Source organism: Palaemon carinicauda, chromosome 6 (genome assembly GCF_036898095.1).
Source record: "Palaemon carinicauda isolate YSFRI2023 chromosome 6, ASM3689809v2, whole genome shotgun sequence".
In the NCBI taxonomy this organism is placed as follows: domain Eukaryota; kingdom Metazoa; phylum Arthropoda; class Malacostraca; order Decapoda; family Palaemonidae; genus Palaemon; species Palaemon carinicauda.
This window is the reverse complement of record NC_090730.1, coordinates 24011612-24036939: the sequence shown is the minus strand read 5'-3', so window position 1 is coordinate 24036939 and position 25328 is coordinate 24011612. Positions and strand designations below refer to the sequence as shown.

Here is a 25328-nt window from a genome sequence, read left to right as displayed (position 1 = left end):
CTGTGTTCACAGCTTTTCTATTGTTTTTGGCTACCCAGGTGTTCATCTGTTTTCCCCACTCACAAATGGTCTATGAAAAAGTGTACTCTTGTTTTTTTTTTAAATAAAACACAATAGTAGTGTTGACATTCATCAATGATACCTAGTGCCCTATCAAACTGTTGGAACAGTTTTCTTCCATGGACCACATTCAAAAGGCCGTCTGGTTCCTCCAGTGTGCACCACATTCCTCCTTGGATGTGTCTGTGAACAATTGCATTTCTGGTGCTGAGGAGTTGAGTTGAGTTCCCTTGGTGAGGGTGTTATCATTCAGTCACCAATCGATATATACAGCATACTCCTCAAGGTACGAACATCTGACTTACAAACACTCAGATTTACGTACACAAACTACAGCAAGTCAAAAAATGTTCGTAAACTTTATGAAGTTATAATTTTGAAAATTAGCACCCTTTCCGACGGGCTCCTGATGCTGCTCCCACCCATGCCGGGCAGCAAACACCTACTTTATTAAAAATCCATTGTGTTTGTTATTGTGATCGTCAGTCTCCTAGCCACTCAATTTTAAACCTTAGGCCTAGGACCTGCGGTTTGGTTGAGACTACTGTAGATATGTAACTTAAGAGTGGCTGTTACATACTTGCATGGCAGACGACTTATCAGATGACAATGAGTTATCCGATGACGGCGAGTTATCCCAGGTGTGGGCTAACTCGTCTCCCTTCATCATATCTTATCACCAATGCTGCTCGTCGTTACATGGAGGATGAGTTTCCTAGGCTCACCTGTAATGGCAGCTACCTCCCTGAGCAAGTTTTTAACATGGACAAGACAGGCCTCTTTTGGAAGAGGATGCCTTCTCGTAAATTTATCTTCAAGGATGAAGATGAGATTAATGGCAGGTTTTCAGATAAATCTACCACATATTTGCAGCTTTAACAGAAACAGCTCTATTTCATTATATACTTTGCATTTAAAGTAATTTATCCAGGTTTACTCAAACACAACAACATGTCTGAATATTCATTTATTTATTCTAAAAAGAAAAGCAAAAAATTAAGCAGCCTAAAACTGAGAGGAAGCAATAGCATGCTGTATTGCTTGCAGCCAAAGTGTAGGATCAAACAGCACTTAGCTTCTATTATAAAGCATTGCACAGCTACAGTAGTACACCTTTATGAAATACAGGACTGTTATTACATAAGAGATGTAGTACTGACACATTAGATATTGTGTGCATGCACAGTACAGGAATTTGAAGAAAATGTGCAACCATAATTAAATCTGCTTAACTGACACTAATTTCAATATGGTGTTTGAATGTCATACATTATAGTACTTTCTTATGAAACATTACTTAAACAACCTAATTCAAATGAAATGACTAACGTGAAAGGTTATTAACTTTAAATATACAGTATCTGTTCCTGATTCATTTCCTTTATGTATAGCCCAATTGACTTTGCAAATAGGTTGCCTGATATTTACTCATTACATTTTCTTCAAAATTGAAAACTAAACTAATGTTTTCTCACCTTTGTCTGCAAATATCTTTGCTGACTGAGACGAGGAATGGCATGCCTAATAAAGCAAACCCTAAACAAAACTCTAAACATTTAGTTTTCCACAAATTTCTGAAATTTTAAGAACACAAATTATAATATCACAAATTTTGAGTAAAATTGTATTTTTCCTAACTATACAAACTTGAGACCTTTAACAAGAGTAGCCTATGACTTCAGTAAAGCTGGAACATACTGTTAAACTTTTAACAAGGTAAACATCGTTGGTTACCTGGTGGCAGGGAAGCAATGCCCACCTGACAGGTAGAGCAACCTCACTTTGAACTTTGACTTATCCTACGGAAGGAGGAAGTACTTAAGACCAAAACTGAGTTGGTACACTGACCTGGGAAATATCAATGAACTTTCGTCTTAAGGAGAAGCAAAAGTCATGACTCCTGTCAACTCCCTAACTTTCTGTGGATAGGGATGCAACAGGAATTAGGGTAGGCCATTACCATAAATGGTTAGTTGATGAAGAATCTATATCCTATAGGATATGCTCTCCAGTGTATAGGCATTATAAGATAAATGTGTTGTAACAGGTTCATCATCCGTTTTGGTCGGAGGATGGGGAAATACTCCATTACAGTACTATTCAAAATTGCAAAGAGAAGTTGCTCTGGTGCAGAGCTTATCTGCATCTAATGTCTGGTTCAGCAACATAACAGTATGACACTGTATCTCAAGAGAAAGGAAGGACTGCCAGTCATTCTTACATTTCCCTCTAGACTTACATCGTAAGTATAATCTAAGACAAAATGCTACTTGTTCTGTGAGGGAGATGGTTTCACTACACCAGCTGTTGGCAATAGTAGCAAGCGCCCGATCCTCTGGGAAATAATCATTGCATAGAATAACCGAAAGGAGACTCATCTTGCTGGGAGAGAACACAATCTGAGCGTTCCCGCAAAGATGAAACATCTCATAACCCACGATTGTGATTGCTGATCATAGGGCAACTGTCGTCCTGTGACTCAAAGAGAATGGAAGAGCATGTGCGCCACATACTGAAATGTATATAGTACTCAAGAAATGGAAGGTTGCCAAAATTTAACCTTTTGCCTCACGTCCAAGGCGAGAATGTATTATGATCATTCTCCCAGGAAAATACGTTCCTAGTCCATACATCACTACCACCTCTGCCGTCAATCTTACTCTATTGAGCACTTTTACCGCTAGATCAGGGTGATCACTCATAGTGATCGTGTTCATGGAGAGCATGCGCATGGTGATCATGCTTAAGGAGCATGCACACGTAGTGATCGTGCTTAAGGAGAACATGCACATAGTGATCATGCTTCTGGAGAGCATGCACATGATGATTGTGCACATGTTGACCATTCTCACGGAAAGTGTGCACATGGTAATCGTGCTTATGGAGACCATGCACATGGCGATCACTTCTTACTAGGAGAAAGCTCATACTTCTGTTAAATTGGCAATTCCCAGGAATCGGAAGTACCATCACTTCGTCCATACAGCTTTACTGGGTGATCAGCCACTAAATTTTCTCAGGAGTATCCTGAGGTATGAGAGGGACCAGATTCCTTACTATTAAAACTAAGGATCGGAATCTTATGATACTGATCCTTGGTACCGTGAGCGTGAGCGCTGGAACCTGACACTGAGCTCCTTCCCGTAGGTTGGAGCTCGATGCAGCATTACTCACCCCTTGAAACCATGCAGGGGAATAGATAATTGTCTCGAGAGACTCCAAATGACCAGTTGTTCTTTACTTTGGTGACGTCTCTGGAACTCTGCAACAGGCAAAGAGGAGAGTCACAGCAGGAGTAACAGCTCGTACTAAAAACTTTGGTATGTACCACTTCTCAATGTGAGAGAGAGAGAGAGAGAGAGAGAGAGAGAGAGAGAGAGAGAGAGAGAGAGAGAGAGAGAGAGAGAGAGAGAGAGAGAGCCCTCTTCCCTACCGACAATGTGTATTCTCATTCTGTACTAGATTTGTTAGAACCAATGTTCTTCTCTAAATGGGACAAATCTTGGAATTCACTCACTCCCTGCACACAACTGTGCATGAGTAAAGAGTGTGTAAACAACTTTACCAAATACCAGGTCCTCCAAAGGATGTCCGCCGATATTTCTTCCTGCTATGGGATAACTCTTGGCACAATAATGGGAGGTTCCTGGGACTCGCACCGCTTCTCCCATGGGGGGAAAAGACAGAAGTTACACGAACATACTTACTTTAGTTTGGACTTCAGGACTACTGAAAACTTCTTACACACATTCTTCTTAGAAAAAGACTCACTGAAGACTTGCTGGGGAGAGAAAAGAACTAGAAGTGCAACTTCTGCGAAATAGTGTTTCCGAAGACGAAGAGAACGCAACAGCAAAGAGTACTCTTCTTCCAATGGAGTGCCACCAAAATCCCAGGCAAACTTTCTTAAGATCTCGTAACATTTATAAATGTCAGGCACACACACTTGACAGATAAAACAGCAACAGACATGCCACGCAACAGGAACACGAATGTCAGATATTGGCAGATAATCAGGAAACTGTAACACAAATACAGTTAAAAGGAAACACCGCATATCCTTGCTCCCAAAATCCCTCGAACATGACTGAAAAAAAAACCAGAAAATTAAAACAAAGATGTAGATGCCAGACTGCAAGTCAGTACACGTGGGCGGCCAAAGTCAAAGTGAGGTTGATCTACCTGTCAGGTAGGCAGTGCTTCGATACCACCTGGTGATCAACGATGTTTACCTTGTAAAAAGTTTAACCACAGGTTCCAGAAAACAGCCTTGTTGCATATGCAGATGATGTTGCTCTTTTTACACCAATTCTACCTACTGAATGTAAAACCACTGAAGTCAAACTCCTATTAAAGGTTATTGGTTTGTATTACAGGAAGGAACAAACCCAATTACAAAGAGTAGCCACAGAAAATCCCAAAGAAATTACAGTATACCACAAATATTTCCTAGTATACAAACCAAATTATCAATTGCCAACATTGCAAATCTTTTTAAATAATACTCAAAAGGCTAAACATCCTATCTAATACTGAACTCTATGTTTCTACCTGGAAGTTATATTTGCCTTTTTGAACAACTAACAAGATTGATCTTAATGAAGCAAGGCTCTTAGAACAAACAGCTTACGAATACGGATGACTACATTTACAGTATAAAAAAAATTGAACTACAAAGGCCACTTCAACACTACAGTTTCTTGTATGCGTATATAATACATAAGAAAAGACCGGTTTATGCAGGGATTCTGTTTTCATAATAACTACGACCCCTGAAAATTGAGAAGCGTACGACAAATATGACCTAAGATTATTATTATTATTATTACTAGCTAAGCTACAACCCTAGTTGGAAAAGCATGATGCTATAAGCCCAAGGGCTCCAACAGGGAAAAATAGCCCAGTGCAGAAAAGAAACATGGAAATAGACAAACTGCAAAAGAAGTAATAACAATCAAAATAAAACATTTTAAGATAATTACCAACATCAAATTAGATCTAACATATATAATCTAAAAAAGCTTCAAAAAACAAGAGGAAGAGAAACATGATAGAAAGAGCATTCCTGAGTGTATCCTCAAGCAAGAGAACTCTAACCCAAGACAGTGAAAAAACATGATACAAAGGCTATGGCACTACCCAGGACTAGAGAACAATAGTTTAATCTTAGAGTGTCCTCCTAGAAGAGCTGCTTACCATAGCTAAAGAGTCTCTTCTACCCTTATCAAGAGGAAAGTTGCCACTGAACAATTACCTTGCAGTAGTTAACCCCTTGAGTGAAGAAGTACTGTTTGGTAACCTTAATGTTGTCAGGTGTATGAGGACAAAAGAGTGTGAAAAAATAGGCCCGACTATTCGGTGTATGTGTAGGCAAAGAAAAAATAAGCCATAACCAGAGAGAGGGATCCAATGTAGTACTGACTGGCCAGTCAAAGAATCCAATAACTCTCTAGCGGTAGTATCTCAATGGGAAGCATGATTTCATGGCTAAGATAAAGAAAAAGAATTAGTTGGAGCAATGCTCAAATATAATTTGGATGTTAGGCCAGAGTCACATAGGAAGTAACGAGAAACATTATCGCCAAAATGCGAAACACCTCCCGCCACACATCACCCCATCACATGGGTGTAGGTGTGTGCTCACATTTGTCAGTTGACAAGATGGATTCCTCGGATGAAGGTGCACTGGTTGCACTGGCTTTATAAAGATAGCAAAGGAAAAAGTAAAAATGCAGCTGTTAGTGCTGTGAGTATTTTCTATTGAAGAACAAAAGAGGAGAATTTCAAAGAACCTTCTTCTCAATTGGTGAAATTTTAGGATGAAAAAAATGTTTGATTAATTACATTATCTAGAAATGTCATTCAAAACTTATAAGGAACTGAAATCCCTGGTGCTTCCACATTTGCATTCTGGGGGTTGTAATTGGGGAAAACCGAGCAGAAGAAAAATTAATATTAACTCTCAAGTGAGGTTGAAATTCATTTTAAAACTTACTAGCAACAGCAATAAAAAAAATAAAACACACAAAACAATCACTAACAACAAAATAACACTTACAACAGCAGGTTGAACACAATGTATGTTTTATTTTAAGCCATAATGATATTTTATTACTTGAAGAAACAAAATTCACAACAGCAGGTTGAACAAGATGTATTCATTGTTTTTTCAAATAAAATTAAATTCTATACTTAATTAAACAAATAAAAACATACAACAAGCAGTTAAACACAATGTACTCTATTTCAAAGTATACTCAGCCATTGTAACACACAGCCTGAAATACAACAATCTAAGTGAACAGGTTAACTTTTGGTTAACATGCGGCCACACTTGTTTCGCGTTTCTAAAGTGTCGTTACAACACTTCCTATGTAACGCAGTCGATAAAAATCTGTTACCACTTTCATTTTCACGTGTAGCACATATCATGTCTCGCATTTCTCGTTTGGTTTTACTTCCTAAGTGAATCAGGGGCTTAACATAATTACGAAACTTTTGACGATAACCTTCACTAGTTACAGCATATGCATCTAAAACAGCTTTTTTGATTGCCATATAGCTCGATTCGCCTACCAGACTACCAACAACAGTGGCAGCCTTCCCGACCAACTTAGGCTTTATAAGCCACACCCATTGTTCAAGAGATAACCTCATAGTGACATGATCCTGTAAATTTTCATCCATTTAGACAATGCAGTAGAGTTGTTAGCGAGGTACATTTCAGGCAAGAGAAATGTACATGCGGACAATTTCAGTTGCCTAGGACAGGTTGCAGTAAGAGAATGGTACCTACTTTTTTGCTAGAAATTAAAGTATATATTAAAGTTAAAAATTTTAGTTCAAGGTATAAGCTAACTAAGTGGGATAATTGATGGTCCTTTATTACTTAGCCGTCTCGAGATCAATTATTAATAGGCCTATCAATGGTCAAACTGTATATTAGGTTAATCCCTAATAAATTAAAGAAGGCTACAGTAATAAACAAAGTAAATTTAGGTGAGCATTATTTACACATTTTGGTTTTATCTTACATTAACAAAATTTTCCAAAAACAATTTTAATCAGCATATTTCAATAAAACATTACTAGAACATTTGTTTAAATCCATAACCAAGAATCACTGGGTAATAATAACCGAGGTAATAATATTCCAACTTTGTATAATTGATAATTAACATCAAAATACTAGCCCAAGGGGATAAAGTCCGTAGCAAAACGCGTTCCCCCTTGCCAGAACATAGGAGCAGTGAGATAATGTTTAATCGTGAGCGAAGCGAGCATGCAGTAGAAAAAAAAACGATAAATCATTAGCTCCATTATGTTAAGAGGTAGTAATACGTTGAACATTGTTATTCACGTCTTAACGTTTACGTAGAAAATGGGATGGAAAGTCACGTTTTCTATGGGTCCAAAAGTACTGGCGAACAAAAGCTCCGGTGTTTTCACCATGTTTCATATCACTCAGTAGTCAACCCACCATAACTCAAAACCTATGGATTTCTGTACGAAATTATTGCAAAAAAACGTATAAACCAGTTTTATTATAGTTACGGACGGGGAAAACTTTTCAATTGAAAATTACTTTTTCTTAAAGAAAAATGCCAGTTTCCTTTGAAAATGACCCTTATTTTAATAGCAAATAAATATTCAATGAAATACATATTTATGTACATCCGCCAATAATGGGGGACCCCAGTGGGAACCCAGGGTTTTGGGTGGGGAAAACATACTTGGAAAACAGTATATATTAGTAAAACAAACCTTTTCTTTGAAATGAAGGAAAAATTCTGTTAAATCACGATATTTACTACAGGAAAACATATATTTTCTGTTTGAAATGTTTCCCCTTCCATAGATATAGGCCTAATTTTACCTTTAAAACACCTATACAGTATATACACAATATTTCCGGTTTTTAAAGACATCAAAAATAGTTTCAATATAAAAATTTTCCCAGTTTTTGACTGTGACATACCATTATCATGTATAATGCCAATAATAATAAAGCTGTGACATGCTTAAAAGAATGAAACAGGAATTAGGGAGTAATCAATAAAACTCAAGAAAAATAATGTCAGTGTGTGCTATGTTAGGAGACCTTGCACTATAGGATAGTTAGGTTAACCAGTTGGTGTAGAAGCTTCCAGAGGCTACATGCTATTATAATGTCTCTCGTTAAAATGCAAAGGAAGCCTTTGTAGTTGGTTGGGTTAGACTGGGTGCAAAATTTCAAAGGTTGTAACTGAAAAAAAATTACCCAAGAACACCACGTAACCTAAGGTTGGAGCCTTTGTAGGGTGACGGCCAGATCCCGTAGAAATCGGGAATATTCTGAACTGTGGCCGTCGTTCTAAAAACGATTTTGGCGGGAGAAGCTAACTTAAAAAACCCACCTAACCTATGCTAAAAGCCGTATCCTTACCCAGGGGGGCTTTGCCCCTCCAGACCCCCCTTACACAAGTTTCCTTACCTACGAGTACGACGGGAGAAGCTAACTTAAAAAACCCACCTAACCTATGCTAAAAGCTGTGTCCTTACCCAGGAGGCTGCGCCCCCCCTGGACCCCCCCTTACACAACATATTTAAGATCCGTAGACCATTTCCAAACGTTTTTATTCTATACAAGATGACAGTCTGAGCGATAATAAGCAAATTAAGACGCTTGGCCGTAGCGCTACAAACTACCCCTAAGGTTACCCACCTAACCTAAACTAGGGGCCGTATCCTTACCTACTTGACTACTAGGGGGGGGGAGGGGACTAACCGTAGACAGACATATCCTTGGCTTACCATTATCTCAATCATGTGTTTGCTTTCTAACTGGCATCAGTCTTGGCAAGGTAAGACTTAAATCATAAAACTAACTTCATAATACCATATTTCAGACAAAGATAAACAACGTTCCTCCACAGAGAAAATATATTTGACAAGTAATGAAAAAGTTCATGACTCTCCCAGCAAACTACAAATAGCCCGATATGTCTATGTACTACTACGTGACATTGTGTATATTCTTTTCTCCTACTTCACGAAAAAATTAAGTTATTTACCTTCAATTTCTTTACTGACAATTTACAAGTTGAGTCACAGCTTACGTAAGTCACAGCCAGAAACTTGTAGGAAAGTTTGAAGTGGACTTTGGACTTAGGAGGATCATAAGAATGATCAACGAAGGGAGTTTCGTATCGGACTGTCACTGCACTTGCATTGATAGTGAATAGAGTTTCTTAGAACTTACGTGGTGTGTCAAGTATCTCGAGTAAAGATGATTAAAAAAGATAGAATTAATATCAATTAAAGATTTAGCATCCTTGGAGAAATAGATGTCTATCGATATATCATTACCGACCGTTAGTTACATCTAAAAAAAGGAATATAATGTAATACAAGTAATTCTAGGAAGGCGATTTAACATGGTGAAATCAGCGATAATGAATGAACAATGAACACTATCATAAACGAAAACTCCTAAGTTGTATAATGAACTAAGCAAGTAAAAAATAAAGTAGAACGATTTTCTTTGATAGTTTAAAAAAATAACTAATGATTCATTTTTTAAAGAAAATAGACACAATGTACATATAAGAAAACGAGAGTCGGAAAATCTAGAGGGGCAGTTGAAAAGAACTGAACACTTACTTTACTAAAGTGCTGAAGCCAAATAAGAAATAAATTAATAAAAAAAAAACAATGTAAGAAAACAATCATGGAAAAATAGAAGAAACAATTGAAAAAAAAGTGACGAAAAAATAAGATTTATGGAAGAAAATGATCCACAGCCTTATAACAGAGAAATAGATCTGGATAAGGCAACCCTTTTAATAAAGATAAGATTAAATATGCTCAATTTAAAAGCAAACTTCGGGGGGAAATATGCACGGTAATTTATGTGAGCTTTGCAAAGATGAAGAAGATACGACTGAACATTCATTTGCAGGCCCAAAATTAGGACAGTTAATGAAACTAGACATAAGTGTAGGTGCGTTGCAAAATCCTATCAGGGATCTGGTTGCATTACAAGTAGGGCAATGCCTTTGAAAGAAGAATTTAAAAAGTTCAAACTGACTACAATACTGTGTCAAAACTGATGACAGCAAAGAGTTATCCTATCTAGTTTCAAAATAGAATGAGATAAAAGAAAATATTGAGAATCCCATCATTAATTTATTTATGGTACAGGTAAAATAAGCTTAATTACAATAATAAGAGTAAGCTTAGAGGTTGTGCACCCATCCATAAAGTGATAAAGTACCCGCAAACTTATTTTGCGGAGTGAGCAATTAGGAAGCAGGAACCTATCACACTGAATGCTGTTATAGACTAGACTAGAGTAATCATTACTATGAACCTCAACATACATACGGTTTGGGATGCAGTAAAGTGTTTTCACAAACTTTGTGTTATGATTTTCACCAGTTAATTAAATCTGCCCGATGTACTGGGCGGATCGCAAGGCCTTGAAGAGGCAAGATTCCCAAAACTTTCCAGGAGTTAACTAAAATACGGCGATAAAATTTACAATTTTATTACAAAAATAAACTCTGATAAAGACAAACAACATTCTTAAGCATTCACAAGACTTACTGAAAAAAGACTGACCCTAGGTAATGTAGCATGTGCTCTTCAAGCACAAAGTCCACACCGGACTCATTAACAAACTGAAAATAGTGCCAATTCGAATTCAATACACAACGAATCACACACCAAATATCCCTATTCTTATTTAACTCAGGATTCAGATCCCCAATCACAAGGATCTCTACACTAAACTGCGATATAAAAACTAAACGTCTTGCACACAAACTTCTACTACAACCAACCTGGTACACAAGGTAGAGAGGAGAGATAACAATTAGAGGGGACTTACTTTGGTTGGGGACGTTGGATCAAAGAGGACGAGCTATCCTTGCAACCTCCGACGTCACCTTTTTGGCGCAATTTGTCCTGAACCTAAATTTCTAGATTGGATTTTTTTATCATGTTACAACAGAATGACTTTATTTTTCCTAATCTTAAATTACTAGCAATTGATTTTATTAGTCTCAGCGCCTTCCTACCAGGTGGTTTCCCTTTTTGGCTCTAAACGTTCACGTCTGGAACTACATTCATTCGCCCGCGAGTTTCTCCTCTCCCTCCAATTTGACGTAGTCGTAGGTGGAGTCAAATGGCGGGAATTTCGATTGATCGGGTCGAAATTCCCGACATCCTCCACGCCCCAAAATAAGGAGCGATGAAACGTCGGTCAATTGGATGGAGCTAGACTCGGGGTGAGGGGAGTAGCTTACTCAGGGACTCTGTTAGGCTCGCTGCGTAGCGCTCCGCAACGACTCGAACAGAGTACGCACAATATACAACAGCAATGTTACCCCGGGGTAATAAACACAATCAATAATATACAGTCATATAACAGATCAAATTAGGCAATGGGCCTAGCAATTCTAAAGCACTCGTGTAATACACATAAGGAACAGCAGAAATAAGTGATAATGTACACATTTTACAGAATTCAATTGGCAAGCAATTAGGCAATGGGCCTAAGACTATTCAAGAAATGGCAGAAATGCAAACATAATAATTCAAGTGCAAAGACAATTAGGCAATGGGCCTAAGCCTATTCAAGAAATGGCAGAAATGCAAACATAATAATTCAAGTGCAAAGACAATTAGGCAATGGGCCTAAGACTATTCAAGAAATGGCAGAAATGCAAACATAATAATTCAAGTGCAAAGACAATTAGGCAATGGGCCTAAGACAATTCAAGAAATGGCAGAAATACATACATGACAATTCAAATTCAGTCTGTCTCAACTCACAATAATCGAGACTTCTATAGCGCTGCTACATGCAGGCTGTTACTTAATGGAGTACAAGAGGGAGGGGTTGGTTCTGTGCAACGCTCGGTCTGTACGCACGAGAGACCATCCCGTCCCCGTTCTCCACCCCTAAGCACTTCCAACCTCCGCAGATTCACGCACACCTCACAAACTCCACCCTCCCTACCTTCCAGATAGAACACGCCCCCTTTTCACTTACAGTTTACAGCTACTTTTTATATATCGTCACTTTTCAGCAGACAGTCCATTAGTTCTCGCTGTTTCGCGGCAGCCCTTCTCAATGGGCGTGCAGAACGTCCTTGTGCGTTCGTCTGCTCTGTTTCATTTTCACTTCTTTCACTAACTGCATAGTTCTCACCTTCCTCGTCGTTGTCGTCCGTTCCTGTGGCTGGTTGTTGAGTTGTCGTAGCTGTTGCCATACCCTGGTCGTTCCCACACGTCTCCGCTATCCCTGGCATTCCGGCTGTCGAACTGTACGCACCCTCTTCTCCGTCATCGCCGTCGTCTCCTTCATGGTCATCCTCAGAGGGGGCTATTTCTAGGGGAACCAGGTGGCTGACAGCTCGCAGCGATTCGACACCCTCAAACAACACTTTCGCCGATCGTACGACGCCGTCGTCGTCAGGATAAGTCTCCACGACACGTCCCAGAGGCCAAGTCGCTCTCTTCTTATTGTCCTGCTTAACTAGCACGATGTCTCCGGGGTGCAGCTTGGAGGGTTCCCCGGGCCGACTGTCGTGCCGGGCCCTCAAGGCACTCAAGTATTCCCTTCTCCAGCGTTCCCTAAAGGCTTTGAGTGAATCTGTCAATCTTACGTAACGATCACGTAGCTTCCGAGAGGTGAAGGTTGCGTTGAGATGGTCGTCCGGTAAGATCGGGGCCATGAGGTGGACTTGGTGTCCTCTTATCAAATGGGAGGGGGTGAGGACTTCATCCTCGCGCTCGTCACTGTTGTACATAAGCGGTCGATTATTCACCACTGCTTCTGCTTCTTTCACGAGGGTTAGCACGTGGGCGTCCGGCAGGTACTTCTTTCCGAGGGCTATCTGGAGGGTCCGTTTCGTTACTCCTATCAAACGCTCGAAGAACCCACCTTTCCAAGGTGCACGGGGCGTCTGAAACCGCCACTTTATGCCAGTTTTCCTCAGGAACTGCTGGACTTCATCCTCTTCATAAAGTCCCTGCAGGAGGTGGCTGGCAGCCTTGAAGGTTTGATGGTTATCGGACATGATGAGCTGTGGGGCACCGTGTGTGGCGCTAAACCGTCTAAGTGCCAACACGAATTCTTCTGCTTCCAAAGAGGGACAGAAGTCAAGGTACACGGCTCTGCTGGCCATGCAAGTTACGATAAGTATATACCCTGGCCGTGTCTCCGTGTGTATTGCTGCTGTGTGGTCCACTCCGACCGCCGTGAACGGTTTTGTGAGGGTGATCCTTTCCTTTGGCAGGGGGGGTGGTGGTGGCTGTCTCGTTAGAGGCTGGAAGGCTAGCTTGCATTCAGGGCATTGCCGCACGGTTCGCTTCGCAATGGAACGTAGACCCGCCACCCAACATTTCTGTCGAAAGATACCTATTAGTGTATTCACCCCACAATGCAAATGTAACTGATGTAAATAATTTAGATACATCCTAACCAAATGCCCTTTGGCTGGCAAGAGAATTAAATGATCAGTTTCTCCTACATGGGACACTCGTCCCCTGGTGCAGATGAGATTATCTACCAAAACTAAATTCAATTGTCTAGCAAAATTAGCAACTTCACGAGGGGGTCTGACTCCGCCCTCTAAGTAGGCATAAACAGTAGGCAAATAATGTTTTTGCTCTAATTTTACAACAATACTGAACGGATGCCGTTCTATCTTAGCAAACTTTAAAACTAGTCTGGCTACTCGTAACAAGAATTGGAACCCTACTTCCCTTTTCAGGACGTCCCAAATCTCGCCTGGGGGGGTAGGACACATCTCCTCCCTCAACTCCTGCACCGCCGCTACTACGTGAGTTTGATGTAGTAGATCTTCCTCCTCGCAAGGAACAGGCTTTCCCGTGGTCCTGAGGAATTCTGGACCGTTCCTCCACAGGGGGTTAGCTTGCAATTGTTGAGCCGTTGCGCCTCGGGATAGGATATCGGCAGGGTTCTGCTGACTAGGGACATGGTTCAGACTGAAACTACAAACCTGCTGAATAAAATTAATTTCCGCCACTCTGTTAGAAACAAACACATTTTTATTAGACCTGGCATCGGGCGATGCTACCCATGCCAACGTTACCTTACTGTCGGTCCACATTACTATTTCCCGTGGCTCGATCAGATCCTTGAGCGTTCTTGCTAGTCTGCTGCCTAACAACAAGGCCAGCAACTCTAGCTTAGGGATCGTCAGCTTGCTCATCCCTTTCGGAGTGATCCGGGTTTTACTCGTTACCAGACTTACCCGATTGCATTCGTCCCTAGTATATGCTACTGCTCCATATGCCTTACTGCTGGCATCGGTGAACACATGAAGTTGTAAGCCTTTTTTTCCTATTGATCTTTGAAAGGTGATGTCGCTCACCGCTTTCAAATCATTCAACAATTCACTTGCCTCTTTAGCCCTCTCTTTTCCTAAAACATCATCCCAACCTACATTATCCTCCCATAGTTGTTGAAGGAAAAGCTTTCCCCTTACAAATAATGGGCTTATCAAACCTATCGGATCATATATGGAGACTAATAGGGAAAGTACCCTACGCTTCGTGGGCACCCATCCCTCCCCCAACTCACAGATCCTTTTGCTTTCTTTCACACACAGTCTGTCCACGTCCCGGGCCCATCGCAGCCCGAGCACGTTCACACTCACAGGCTCACTCCACTGTTTCTCGCTATCGAAGGCCAAGTGATTACTGGCCCACCCTTCTAAGGGCATACCCGCCCTTTTTAAGATGTTATGAACAGACTCATGCTCTTGCCTCATATGTTCTATATCTTCAAACGTGGCCAGATAATTATCGACATAAAAAGATTTTACTAAATCTGGGCGCCCTTCCTCTTTAAAATGACAATTTAATATTTGCTGTAGCAAAAATGGACTAGCTGTGATGCCGAACACCACGACTCTAAAGGCGAAGGTAAGCGCTCGACCAGCTGCCTTGCGCCACAGAAATCGTGTGTATTTGGCATCACGAGGATCTAACAAAACACGATGGAATGCTTTACTTATGTCGGCTAACATGGCATATCGATTCAACCTAAACCTTATAATTAAACTATATGCTACTTCTACCAAATTGGGCCCAGGTAAAAGACATTCATTCAAGGACTTGCAACCTTGTGACTTGGCAGAGGCATTGAACACGATTCTAAGGGGGGTGGTACGGCTGTCTTTCTTAACACCGAAGTGTGGCATGTAATAACCTTCCACTACGGGATTTTTCACTTCTGATATAAAACCTGCTTCGAGATACTTATCTATCACTCCCTGATATTGTTCAAGATATTCCCTATCCTTTCTGAATTTTGTCTGCAACGACTCCAACTGCGCCATAGCGTTACGATAATTTGTTTCTGGCCTAGCATCCGATCCGAATGGTAGGCTAACCTGATATCCCTCAGGTTTTCTTACAACGCTTTGCGATACCTTTCGCACGGCCTCGGCCTCGCGAACAGTGTATTGCTCAGATGGGGCGATACCAACACGGTCTAATCGCCACCACTCATCTACATCATACAGATATGGCTCGTCCGTGATTCTGCACACTCTCAACGTTCTTACTTGTTCGACCTTTTCCACTTGGAACAGCCACTGTGGCACCTTCCCGTACGGGGACATACCATTATGCGTTAAGAAAAGATTTATCCCATCTACTTTTTCTACACCTATGACAAAATAGCTAAAATAATCAGCCCCAACTAATATGTGAACGTTCTTCATGGTATCTGATTGGTTTGCTGGATCGGCTAACGTGACTCCCTTGGTCAACAGATGCTGTCTGACTTTAACATAACCCACGTTATGTATCGGGACGTCCACGTGTTCGTGTGCCACCAACTTCATACGCACGATTCTTTTCCCCATTTCAACCCTGCAACTTACTACATCGTATTGTCCGCTTATTTCCTCGGAACCAAACGGAGCTATATTCAAGGATACTCTTCCTACCAGCGGTAGGCCTAATTGACGGGCAATTTTTGCAGAGATGAAGCTCCTCTGGCTTCCTGAGTCGAGAAATAGGCGGACTCGCTTACTACCTTGCCTTTGTTGAATACCTGCCATGGCTGTTGGCAAGATAGTGCATGGGAGGTCCACATCAGACCTCTGCGCGATCTTTGCGCTCGTGCACGGCTTAGATTCTACTTTAACCTTAGACGGACGGGGGGCATTTTGGTTCTGTGCAGGCGTCGCATTTACTACGGGGCGGGACGTTGTTGATTGACTATTACTATGACTAGGGATTGATTGCGGTCTACCCGCGTCGCAAATCGCAGTGTGGTGCTTAGCATTACAGTTTCTACAGGAATTTGATACGGGACATTTATCGCTACGATGGCCTGATTTCGTGCAATTAAAACAAAGACCCCTTTTTAATAAAATGCGACGTCTAGCAGCTACGTCTGTCACTTGGCGACATCCGTGAGGCGGATGCCGTTCGCTACAGAATGGGCAGGAATTATGGTGGATGGGGTGGGTTTTTGGTCTTACACTACTGTCTGGTCTTTTGTCACTCTCAAGACTGTCGCCTCTCTGCAATGCATCGTCTTCTAACATTCTTACTATGAAATCTATTGCCTCAAAAAACTCGTCCAACGTATAGTCACATTTCCTCAAATGCTCTACCACTTTGCGGTATAGTTTTCCCTCTGACAGTTTTTGATTAATGAGGCTCATGACCATGCCCTGGCCTAAGTCATTGGTACTAAGTCTTTTGATTTGCTCAATAATGATGGTCAACTCAAAACGGAACCTTTTTAATTCTACTGGGTTTAGTGACGGCACAAAGATGTTTGCTAACTTGCGGTGCAGAATCACGAGTGTTTGGTGCACGTTGCCATACTGCTTATCTAATAGGTCTAATGCTACACTATAGTTCGCGGCGGTTACACTCAGAGATTTGATAATCCTAAGCGGCTCTTTGCCCAACGTCCCCAATAAATATGTGAATTTAGACACTTCGTCTAAATCAGCTCTTCGATCTACGTGGATCGTGAATAGTTCACGGTACGATGCGTACTCTTGCACTTCCCCTTCAAACGTGGGGAGAGGCAGCGGCTTCAACCTGGGGAGGGCAACATTCCCCGTTGAAGGGCCTTTCACTTTATCTATTCTATTGTACAATAGAGTGGTAGCGCGTGTCGCTTCACCTAACATATGCCTAATTCGGGCTTCGAAACTAGTTTCTAGCTTAACGCGCTGGCTCTTGTATAGCTCTTTAAGCTGTCGGACCTCTGCCTGCAACTCCGTTACCAAATTCTGGTAAACGGACTCGGAGTAAGTCTCTATCAGCGCCCTTTGCGTTTCGCTTAGCAAATCCTCCAGTAGGCCCATCGACGCCTCGATATGCACGATCGTGGACACAGCCATCTTAATTACTTTACTTTACGTTTGGGGGGTTTGGACAAGGCAAGGAAAAAGGGATAATTTAACGTTAAGAAGGGACTCAAAGAACTGACCCACGTGGGCGATCGCACATCGGGACGTAGAGGACCTTAATTGTTCGTCTCTCTCTCTCTCTCTCGCTCTCTCTCTCTCTCTCTCTCTCTCTCTCTCAAAAGCTCATATTTTAAATTAGTCCTGTCCGGCTCTGGGAAGCGCTTGCGATCCGGTTCGAAGGACCAAATGTTATGATTTTCACCAGTTAATTAAATCTGCCCGATGTACTGGGCGGATCGCAAGGCCTTGAAGAGGCAAGATTCCCAAAACTTTCCAGGAGTTAACTAAAATACGGCGATAAAATTTACAATTTTATTACAAAAATAAACTCTGATAAAGACAAACAACATTCTTAAGCATTCACAAGACTTACTGAAAAAAGACTGACCCTAGGTAATGTAGCATGTGCTCTTCAAGCACAAAGTCCACACCGGACTCATTAACAAACTGAAAATAGTGCCAATTCGAATTCAATACACAACGAATCACACACCAAATATCCCTATTCTTATTTAACTCAGGATTCAGATCCCCAATCACAAGGATCTCTACACTAAACTGCGATATAAAAACTAAACGTCTTGCACACAAACTTCTACTACAACCAACCTGGTACACAAGGTAGAGAGGAGAGATAACAATTAGAGGGGACTTACTTTGGTTGGGGACGTTGGATCAAAGAGGACGAGCTATCCTTGCAACCTCCGACGTCACCTTTTTGGCGCAATTTGTCCTGAACCTAAATTTCTAGATTGGATTTTTTTATCATGTTACAACAGAATGACTTTATTTTTCCTAATCTTAAATTACTAGCAATTGATTTTATTAGTCTCAGCGCCTTCCTACCAGGTGGTTTCCCTTTTTGGCTCTAAACGTTCACGTCTGGAACTACATTCATTCGCCCGCGAGTTTCTCCTCTCCCTCCAATTTGACGTAGTCGTAGGTGGAGTCAAATGGCGGGAATTTCGATTGATCGGGTCGAAATTCCCGACATCCTCCACGCCCCAAAATAAGGAGCGATGAAACGTCGGTCAATTGGATGGAGCTAGACTCGGGGTGAGGGGAGTAGCTTACTCAGGGACTCTGTTAGGCTCGCTGCGTAGCGCTCCGCAACGACTCGAACAGAGTACGCACAATATACAACAGCAATGTTACCCCGGGGTAATAAACACAATCAATAATATACAGTCATATAACAGATCAAATTAGGCAATGGGCCTAGCAATTCTAAAGCACTCGTGTAATACACATAAGGAACAGCAGAAATAAGTGATAATGTACACATTTTACAGAATTCAATTGGCAAGCAATTAGGCAATGGGCCTAAGACTATTCAAGAAATGGCAGAAATGCAAACATAATAATTCAAGTGCAAAGACAATTAGGCAATGGGCCTAAGCCTATTCAAGAAATGGCAGAAATGCAAACATAATAATTCAAGTGCAAAGACAATTAGGCAATGGGCCTAAGACTATTCAAGAAATGGCAGAAATGCAAACATAATAATTCAAGTGCAAAGACAATTAGGCAATGGGCCTAAGACAATTCAAGAAATGGCAGAAATACATACATGACAATTCAAATTCAGTCTGTCTCAACTCACAATAATCGAGACTTCTATAGCGCTGCTACATGCAGGCTGTTACTTAATGGAGTACAAGAGGGAGGGGTTGGTTCTGTGCAACGCTCGGTCTGTACGCACGAGAGACCATCCCGTCCCCGTTCTCCACCCCTAAGCACTTCCAACCTCCGCAGATTCACGCACACCTCACAAACTCCACCCTCCCTACCTTCCAGATAGAACACGCCCCCTTTTCACTTACAGTTTACAGCTACTTTTTATATATCGTCACTTTTCAGCAGACAGTCCATTAGTTCTCGCTGTTTCGCGGCAGCCCTTCTCAATGGGCGTGCAGAACGTCCTTGTGCGTTCGTCTGCTCTGTTTCATTTTCACTTCTTTCACTAACTGCATAGTTCTCACCTTCCTCGTCGTTGTCGTCCGTTCCTGTGGCTGGTTGTTGAGTTGTCGTAGCTGTTGCCATACCCTGGTCGTTCCCACACGTCTCCGCTATCCCTGGCATTCCGGCTGTCGAACTGTACGCACCCTCTTCTCCGTCATCGCCGTCGTCTCCTTCATGGTCATCCTCAGAGGGGGCTATTTCTAGGGGAACCAGGTGGCTGACAGCTCGCAGCGATTCGACACCCTCAAACAACACTTTCGCCGATCGTACGACGCCGTCGTCGTCAGGATAAGTCTCCACGACACGTCCCAGAGGCCAAGTCGCTCTCTTCTTATTGTCCTGCTTAACTAGCACGATGTCTCCGGGGTGCAGCTTGGAGGGTTCCCCGGGCCGACTGTCGTGCCGGGCCCTCAAGGCACTCAAGTATTCCCTTCTCCAGCGTTCCCTAAAGGCTTTGAGTGAATCTGTCAATCTTACGTAACGATCACGTAGCTTCCGAGAGGTGAAGGTTGTGTTGAGATGGTCGTCCGGTAAGATCGGGGCCATGAGGTGGACTTGGTGTCCTCTTATCAAATGGGAGGGGGTGAGGACTTCATCCTCACGCTCGTCACCGCTGTACATAAGCGGTCGATTATTCACCACTGCTTCTGCTTCTTTCACGAGGGTTAGCACGTGGGCGTCCGGCAGGTACTTCTTTCCGAGGGCTATCTGGAGGGTCCGTTTCGTTACTCCTATCAAACGCTCGAAGAACCCACCTTTCCAAGGTGCACGGGGCGTCTGAAACCGCCACTTTATGCCAGTTTTCCTCAGGAACTGCTGGACTTCATCCTCTTCATAAAGTCCCTGCAGGAGGTGGCTGGCAGCCTTGAAGGTTTGATGGTTATCGGACATGATGAGCTGTGGGGCACCGTGTGTGGCGCTAAACCGTCTAAGTGCCAACACGAATTCTTCTGCTTCCAAAGAGGGACAGAAGTCAAGGTACACGGCTCTGCTGGCCATGCAAGTTACGATAAGTATATACCCTGGCCGTGTCTCCGTGTGTATTGCTGCTGTGTGGTCCACTCCGACCGCCGTGAACGGTTTTGTGAGGGTGATCCTTTCCTTTGGCAGGGGGGGTGGTGGTGGCTGTCTCGTTAGAGGCTGGAAGGCTAGCTTGCATTCAGGGCATTGCCGCACGGTTCGCTTCGCAATGGAACGTAGACCCGCCACCCAACATTTCTGTCGAAAGATACCTATTAGTGTATTCACCCCACAATGCAAATGTAACTGATGTAAATAATTTAGATACATCCTAACCAAATGCCCTTTGGCTGGCAAGAGAATTAAATGATCAGTTTCTCCTACATGGGACACTCGTCCCCTGGTGCAGATGAGATTATCTACCAAAACTAAATTCAATTGTCTAGCAAAATTAGCAACTTCACGAGGGGGTCTGACTCCGCCCTCTAAGTAGGCATAAACAGTAGGCAAATAATGTTTTTGCTCTAATTTTACAACAATACTGAACGGATGCCGTTCTATCTTAGCAAACTTTAAAACTAGTCTGGCTACTCGTAACAAGAATTGGAACCCTACTTCCCTTTTCAGGACGTCCCAAATCTCGCCTGGGGGGGTAGGACACATCTCCTCCCTCAACTCCTGCACCGCCGCTACTACGTGAGTTTGATGTAGTAGATCTTCCTCCTCGCAAGGAACAGGCTTTCCCGTGGTCCTGAGGAATTCTGGACCGTTCCTCCACAGGGGGTTAGCTTGCAATTGTTGAGCCGTTGCGCCTCGGGATAGGATATCGGCAGGGTTCTGCTGACTAGGGACATGGTTCAGACTGAAACTACAAACCTGCTGAATAAAATTAATTTCCGCCACTCTGTTAGAAACAAACACATTTTTATTAGACCTGGCATCGGGCGATGCTACCCATGCCAACGTTACCTTACTGTCGGTCCACATTACTATTTCCCGTGGCTCGATCAGATCCTTGAGCGTTCTTGCTAGTCTGCTGCCTAACAACAAGGCCAGCAACTCTAGCTTAGGGATCGTCAGCTTGCTCATCCCTTTCGGAGTGATCCGGGTTTTACTCGTTACCAGACTTACCCGATTGCATTCGTCCCTAGTATATGCTACTGCTCCATATGCCTTACTGCTGGCATCGGTGAACACATGAAGTTGTAAGCCTTTTTTTCCTATTGATCTTTGAAAGGTGATGTCGCTCACCGCTTTCAAATCATTCAACAATTCACTTGCCTCTTTAGCCCTCTCTTTTCCTAAAACATCATCCCAACCTACATTATCCTCCCATAGTTGTTGAAGGAAAAGCTTTCCCCTTACAAATAATGGGCTTATCAAACCTATCGGATCATATATGGAGACTAATAGGGAAAGTACCCTACGCTTCGTGGGCACCCATCCCTCCCCCAACTCACAGATCCTTTTGCTTTCTTTCACACACAGTCTGTCCACGTCCCGGGCCCATCGCAGCCCGAGCACGTTCACACTCACAGGCTCACTCCACTGTTTCTCGCTATCGAAGGCCAAGTGATTACTGGCCCACCCTTCTAAGGGCATACCCGCCCTTTTTAAGATGTTATGAACAGACTCATGCTCTTGCCTCATATGTTCTATATCTTCAAACGTGGCCAGATAATTATCGACATAAAAAGATTTTACTAAATCTGGGCGCCCTTCCTCTTTAAAATGACAATTTAATATTTGCTGTAGCAAAAATGGACTAGCTGTGATGCCGAACACCACGACTCTAAAGGCGAAGGTAAGCGCTCGACCAGCTGCCTTGCGCCACAGAAATCGTGTGTATTTGGCATCACGAGGATCTAACAAAACACGATGGAATGCTTTACTTATGTCGGCTAACATGGCATATCGATTCAACCTAAACCTTATAATTAAACTATATGCTACTTCTACCAAATTGGGCCCAGGTAAAAGACATTCATTCAAGGACTTGCAACCTTGTGACTTGGCAGAGGCATTGAACACGATTCTAAGGGGGGTGGTACGGCTGTCTTTCTTAACACCGAAGTGTGGCATGTAATAACCTTCCACTACGGGATTTTTCACTTCTGATATAAAACCTGCTTCGAGATACTTATCTATCACTCCCTGATATTGTTCAAGATATTCCCTATCCTTTCTGAATTTTGTCTGCAACGACTCCAACTGCGCCATAGCGTTACGATAATTTGTTTCTGGCCTAGCATCCGATCCGAATGGTAGGCTAACCTGATATCCCTCAGGTTTTCTTACAACGCTTTGCGATACCTTTCGCACGGCCTCGGCCTCGCGAACAGTGTATTGCTCAGATGGGGCGATACCAACACGGTCTAATCGCCACCACTCATCTACATCATACAGATATGGCTCGTCCGTGATTCTGCACACTCTCAACGTTCTTACTTGTTCGACCTTTTCCACTTGGAACAGCCACTGTGGCACCTTCCCGTACGGGGACATACCATTATGCGTTAAGAAAAGATTTATCCCATCTACTTTTTCTACACCTATGACAAAATAGCTAAAATAATCAGCCCCAACTAATATGTGAACGTTCTTCATGGTATCTGATTGGTTTGCTGGATCGGCTAACGTGACTCCCTTGGTCAACAGATGCTGTCTGACTTTAACATAACCCACGTTATGTATCGGGACGTCCACGTGTTCGTGTGCCACCAACTTCATACGCACGATTCTTTTCCCCATTTCAACCCTGCAACTTACTACATCGTATTGTCCGCTTATTTCCTCGGAACCAAACGGAGCTATATTCAAGGATACTCTTCCTACCAGCGGTAGGCCTAATTGACGGGCAATTTTTGCAGAGATGAAGCTCCTCTGGCTTCCTGAGTCGAGAAATAGGCGGACTCGCTTACTACCTTGCCTTTGTTGAATACCTGCCATGGCTGTTGGCAAGATAGTGCATGGGAGGTCCACATCAGACCTCTGCGCGATCTTTGCGCTCGTGCACGGCTTAGATTCTACTTTAACCTTAGACGGACGGGGGGCATTTTGGTTCTGTGCAGGCGTCGCATTTACTACGGGGCGGGACGTTGTTGATTGACTATTACTATGACTAGGGATTGATTGCGGTCTACCCGCGTCGCAAATCGCAGTGTGGTGCTTAGCATTACAGTTTCTACAGGAATTTGATACGGGACATTTATCGCTACGATGGCCTGATTTCGTGCAATTAAAACAAAGACCCCTTTTTAATAAAATGCGACGTCTAGCAGCTACGTCTGTCACTTGGCGACATCCGTGAGGCGGATGCCGTTCGCTACAGAATGGGCAGGAATTATGGTGGATGGGGTGGGTTTTTGGTCTTACACTACTGTCTGGTCTTTTGTCACTCTCAAGACTGTCGCCTCTCTGCAATGCATCGTCTTCTAACATTCTTACTATGAAATCTATTGCCTCAAAAAACTCGTCCAACGTATAGTCGCATTTCCTCAAATGCTCTACCACTTTGCGGTATAGTTTTCCCTCTGACAGTTTTTGATTAATGAGGCTCATGACCATGCCCTGGCCTAAGTCATTGGTACTAAGTCTTTTGATTTGCTCAATAATGATGGTCAACTCAAAACGGAACCTTTTTAATTCTACTGGGTTTAGTGACGGCACAAAGATGTTTGCTAACTTGCGGTGCAGAATCACGAGTGTTTGGTGCACGTTGCCATACTGCTTATCTAATAGGTCTAATGCTACACTATAGTTCGCGGCGGTTACACTCAGAGATTTGATAATCCTAAGCGGCTCTTTGCCCAACGTCCCCAATAAATATGTGAATTTAGACACTTCGTCTAAATCAGCTCTTCGATCTACGTGGATCGTGAATAGTTCACGGTACGATGCGTACTCTTGCACTTCCCCTTCAAACGTGGGGAGAGGCAGCGGCTTCAACCTGGGGAGGGCAACATTCCCCGTTGAAGGGCCTTTCACTTTATCTATTCTATTGTACAATAGAGTGGTAGCGCGTGTCGCTTCACCTAACATATGCCTAATTCGGGCTTCGAAACTAGTTTCTAGCTTAACGCGCTGGCTCTTGTATAGCTCTTTAAGCTGTCGGACCTCTGCCTGCAACTCCGTTACCAAATTCTGGTAAACGGACTCGGAGTAAGTCTCTATCAGCGCCCTTTGCGTTTCGCTTAGCAAATCCTCCAGTAGGCCCATCGACGCCTCGATATGCACGATCGTGGACACAGCCATCTTAATTACTTTACTTTACGTTTGGGGGGTTTGGACAAGGCAAGGAAAAAGGGATAATTTAACGTTAAGAAGGGACTCAAAGAACTGACCCACGTGGGCGATCGCACATCGGGACGTAGAGGACCTTAATTGTTCGTCTCTCTCTCTCTCTCTCTCTCTCTCTCAAAAGCTCATATTTTAAATTAGTCCTGTCCGGCTCTGGGAAGCGCTTGCGATCCGGTTCGAAGGACCAAATGTTATGATTTTCACCAGTTAATTAAATCTGCCCGATGTACTGGGCGGATCGCAAGGCCTTGAAGAGGCAAGATTCCCAAAACTTTCCAGGAGTTAACTAAAATACGGCGATAAAATTTACAATTTTATTACAAAAATAAACTCTGATAAAGACAAACAACATTCTTAAGCATTCACAAGACTTACTGAAAAAAGACTGACCCTAGGTAATGTAGCATGTGCTCTTCAAGCACAAAGTCCACACCGGACTCATTAACAAACTGAAAATAGTGCCAATTCGAATTCAATACACAACGAATCACACACCAAATATCCCTATTCTTATTTAACTCAGGATTCAGATCCCCAATCACAAGGATCTCTACACTAAACTGCGATATAAAAACTAAACGTCTTGCA

The 25328-nt window shown here is 42.6% G+C and overlaps 1 protein-coding gene across 3 annotated transcripts in view; it reads right to left on the bottom strand.

The window, feature by feature from the left end:
• Nucleotides 1-9288, bottom strand: part of LOC137642513 (acylamino-acid-releasing enzyme-like) — a 137265-nt gene extending 127977 nt beyond the window's left edge. For 2 of the 3 annotated variants that reach the window (XM_068375143.1, XM_068375144.1), the window contains exons 1-2: nucleotides 9114-9288; nucleotides 1536-1634 (exon numbers count right to left, since the gene is read on the bottom strand). In XM_068375143.1, the coding sequence (XP_068231244.1) occupies nucleotides 1536-1616 (81 nt within the window). In that variant the 5' untranslated portion in view covers nucleotides 1617-1634; nucleotides 9114-9288. The remainder of the gene's footprint in view (nucleotides 1-1535; nucleotides 1635-9113) is intronic. The other variant, XM_068375145.1, reaches the window with a different exon arrangement.
• Nucleotides 9289-25328: the final 16040 nt, after the last annotated feature.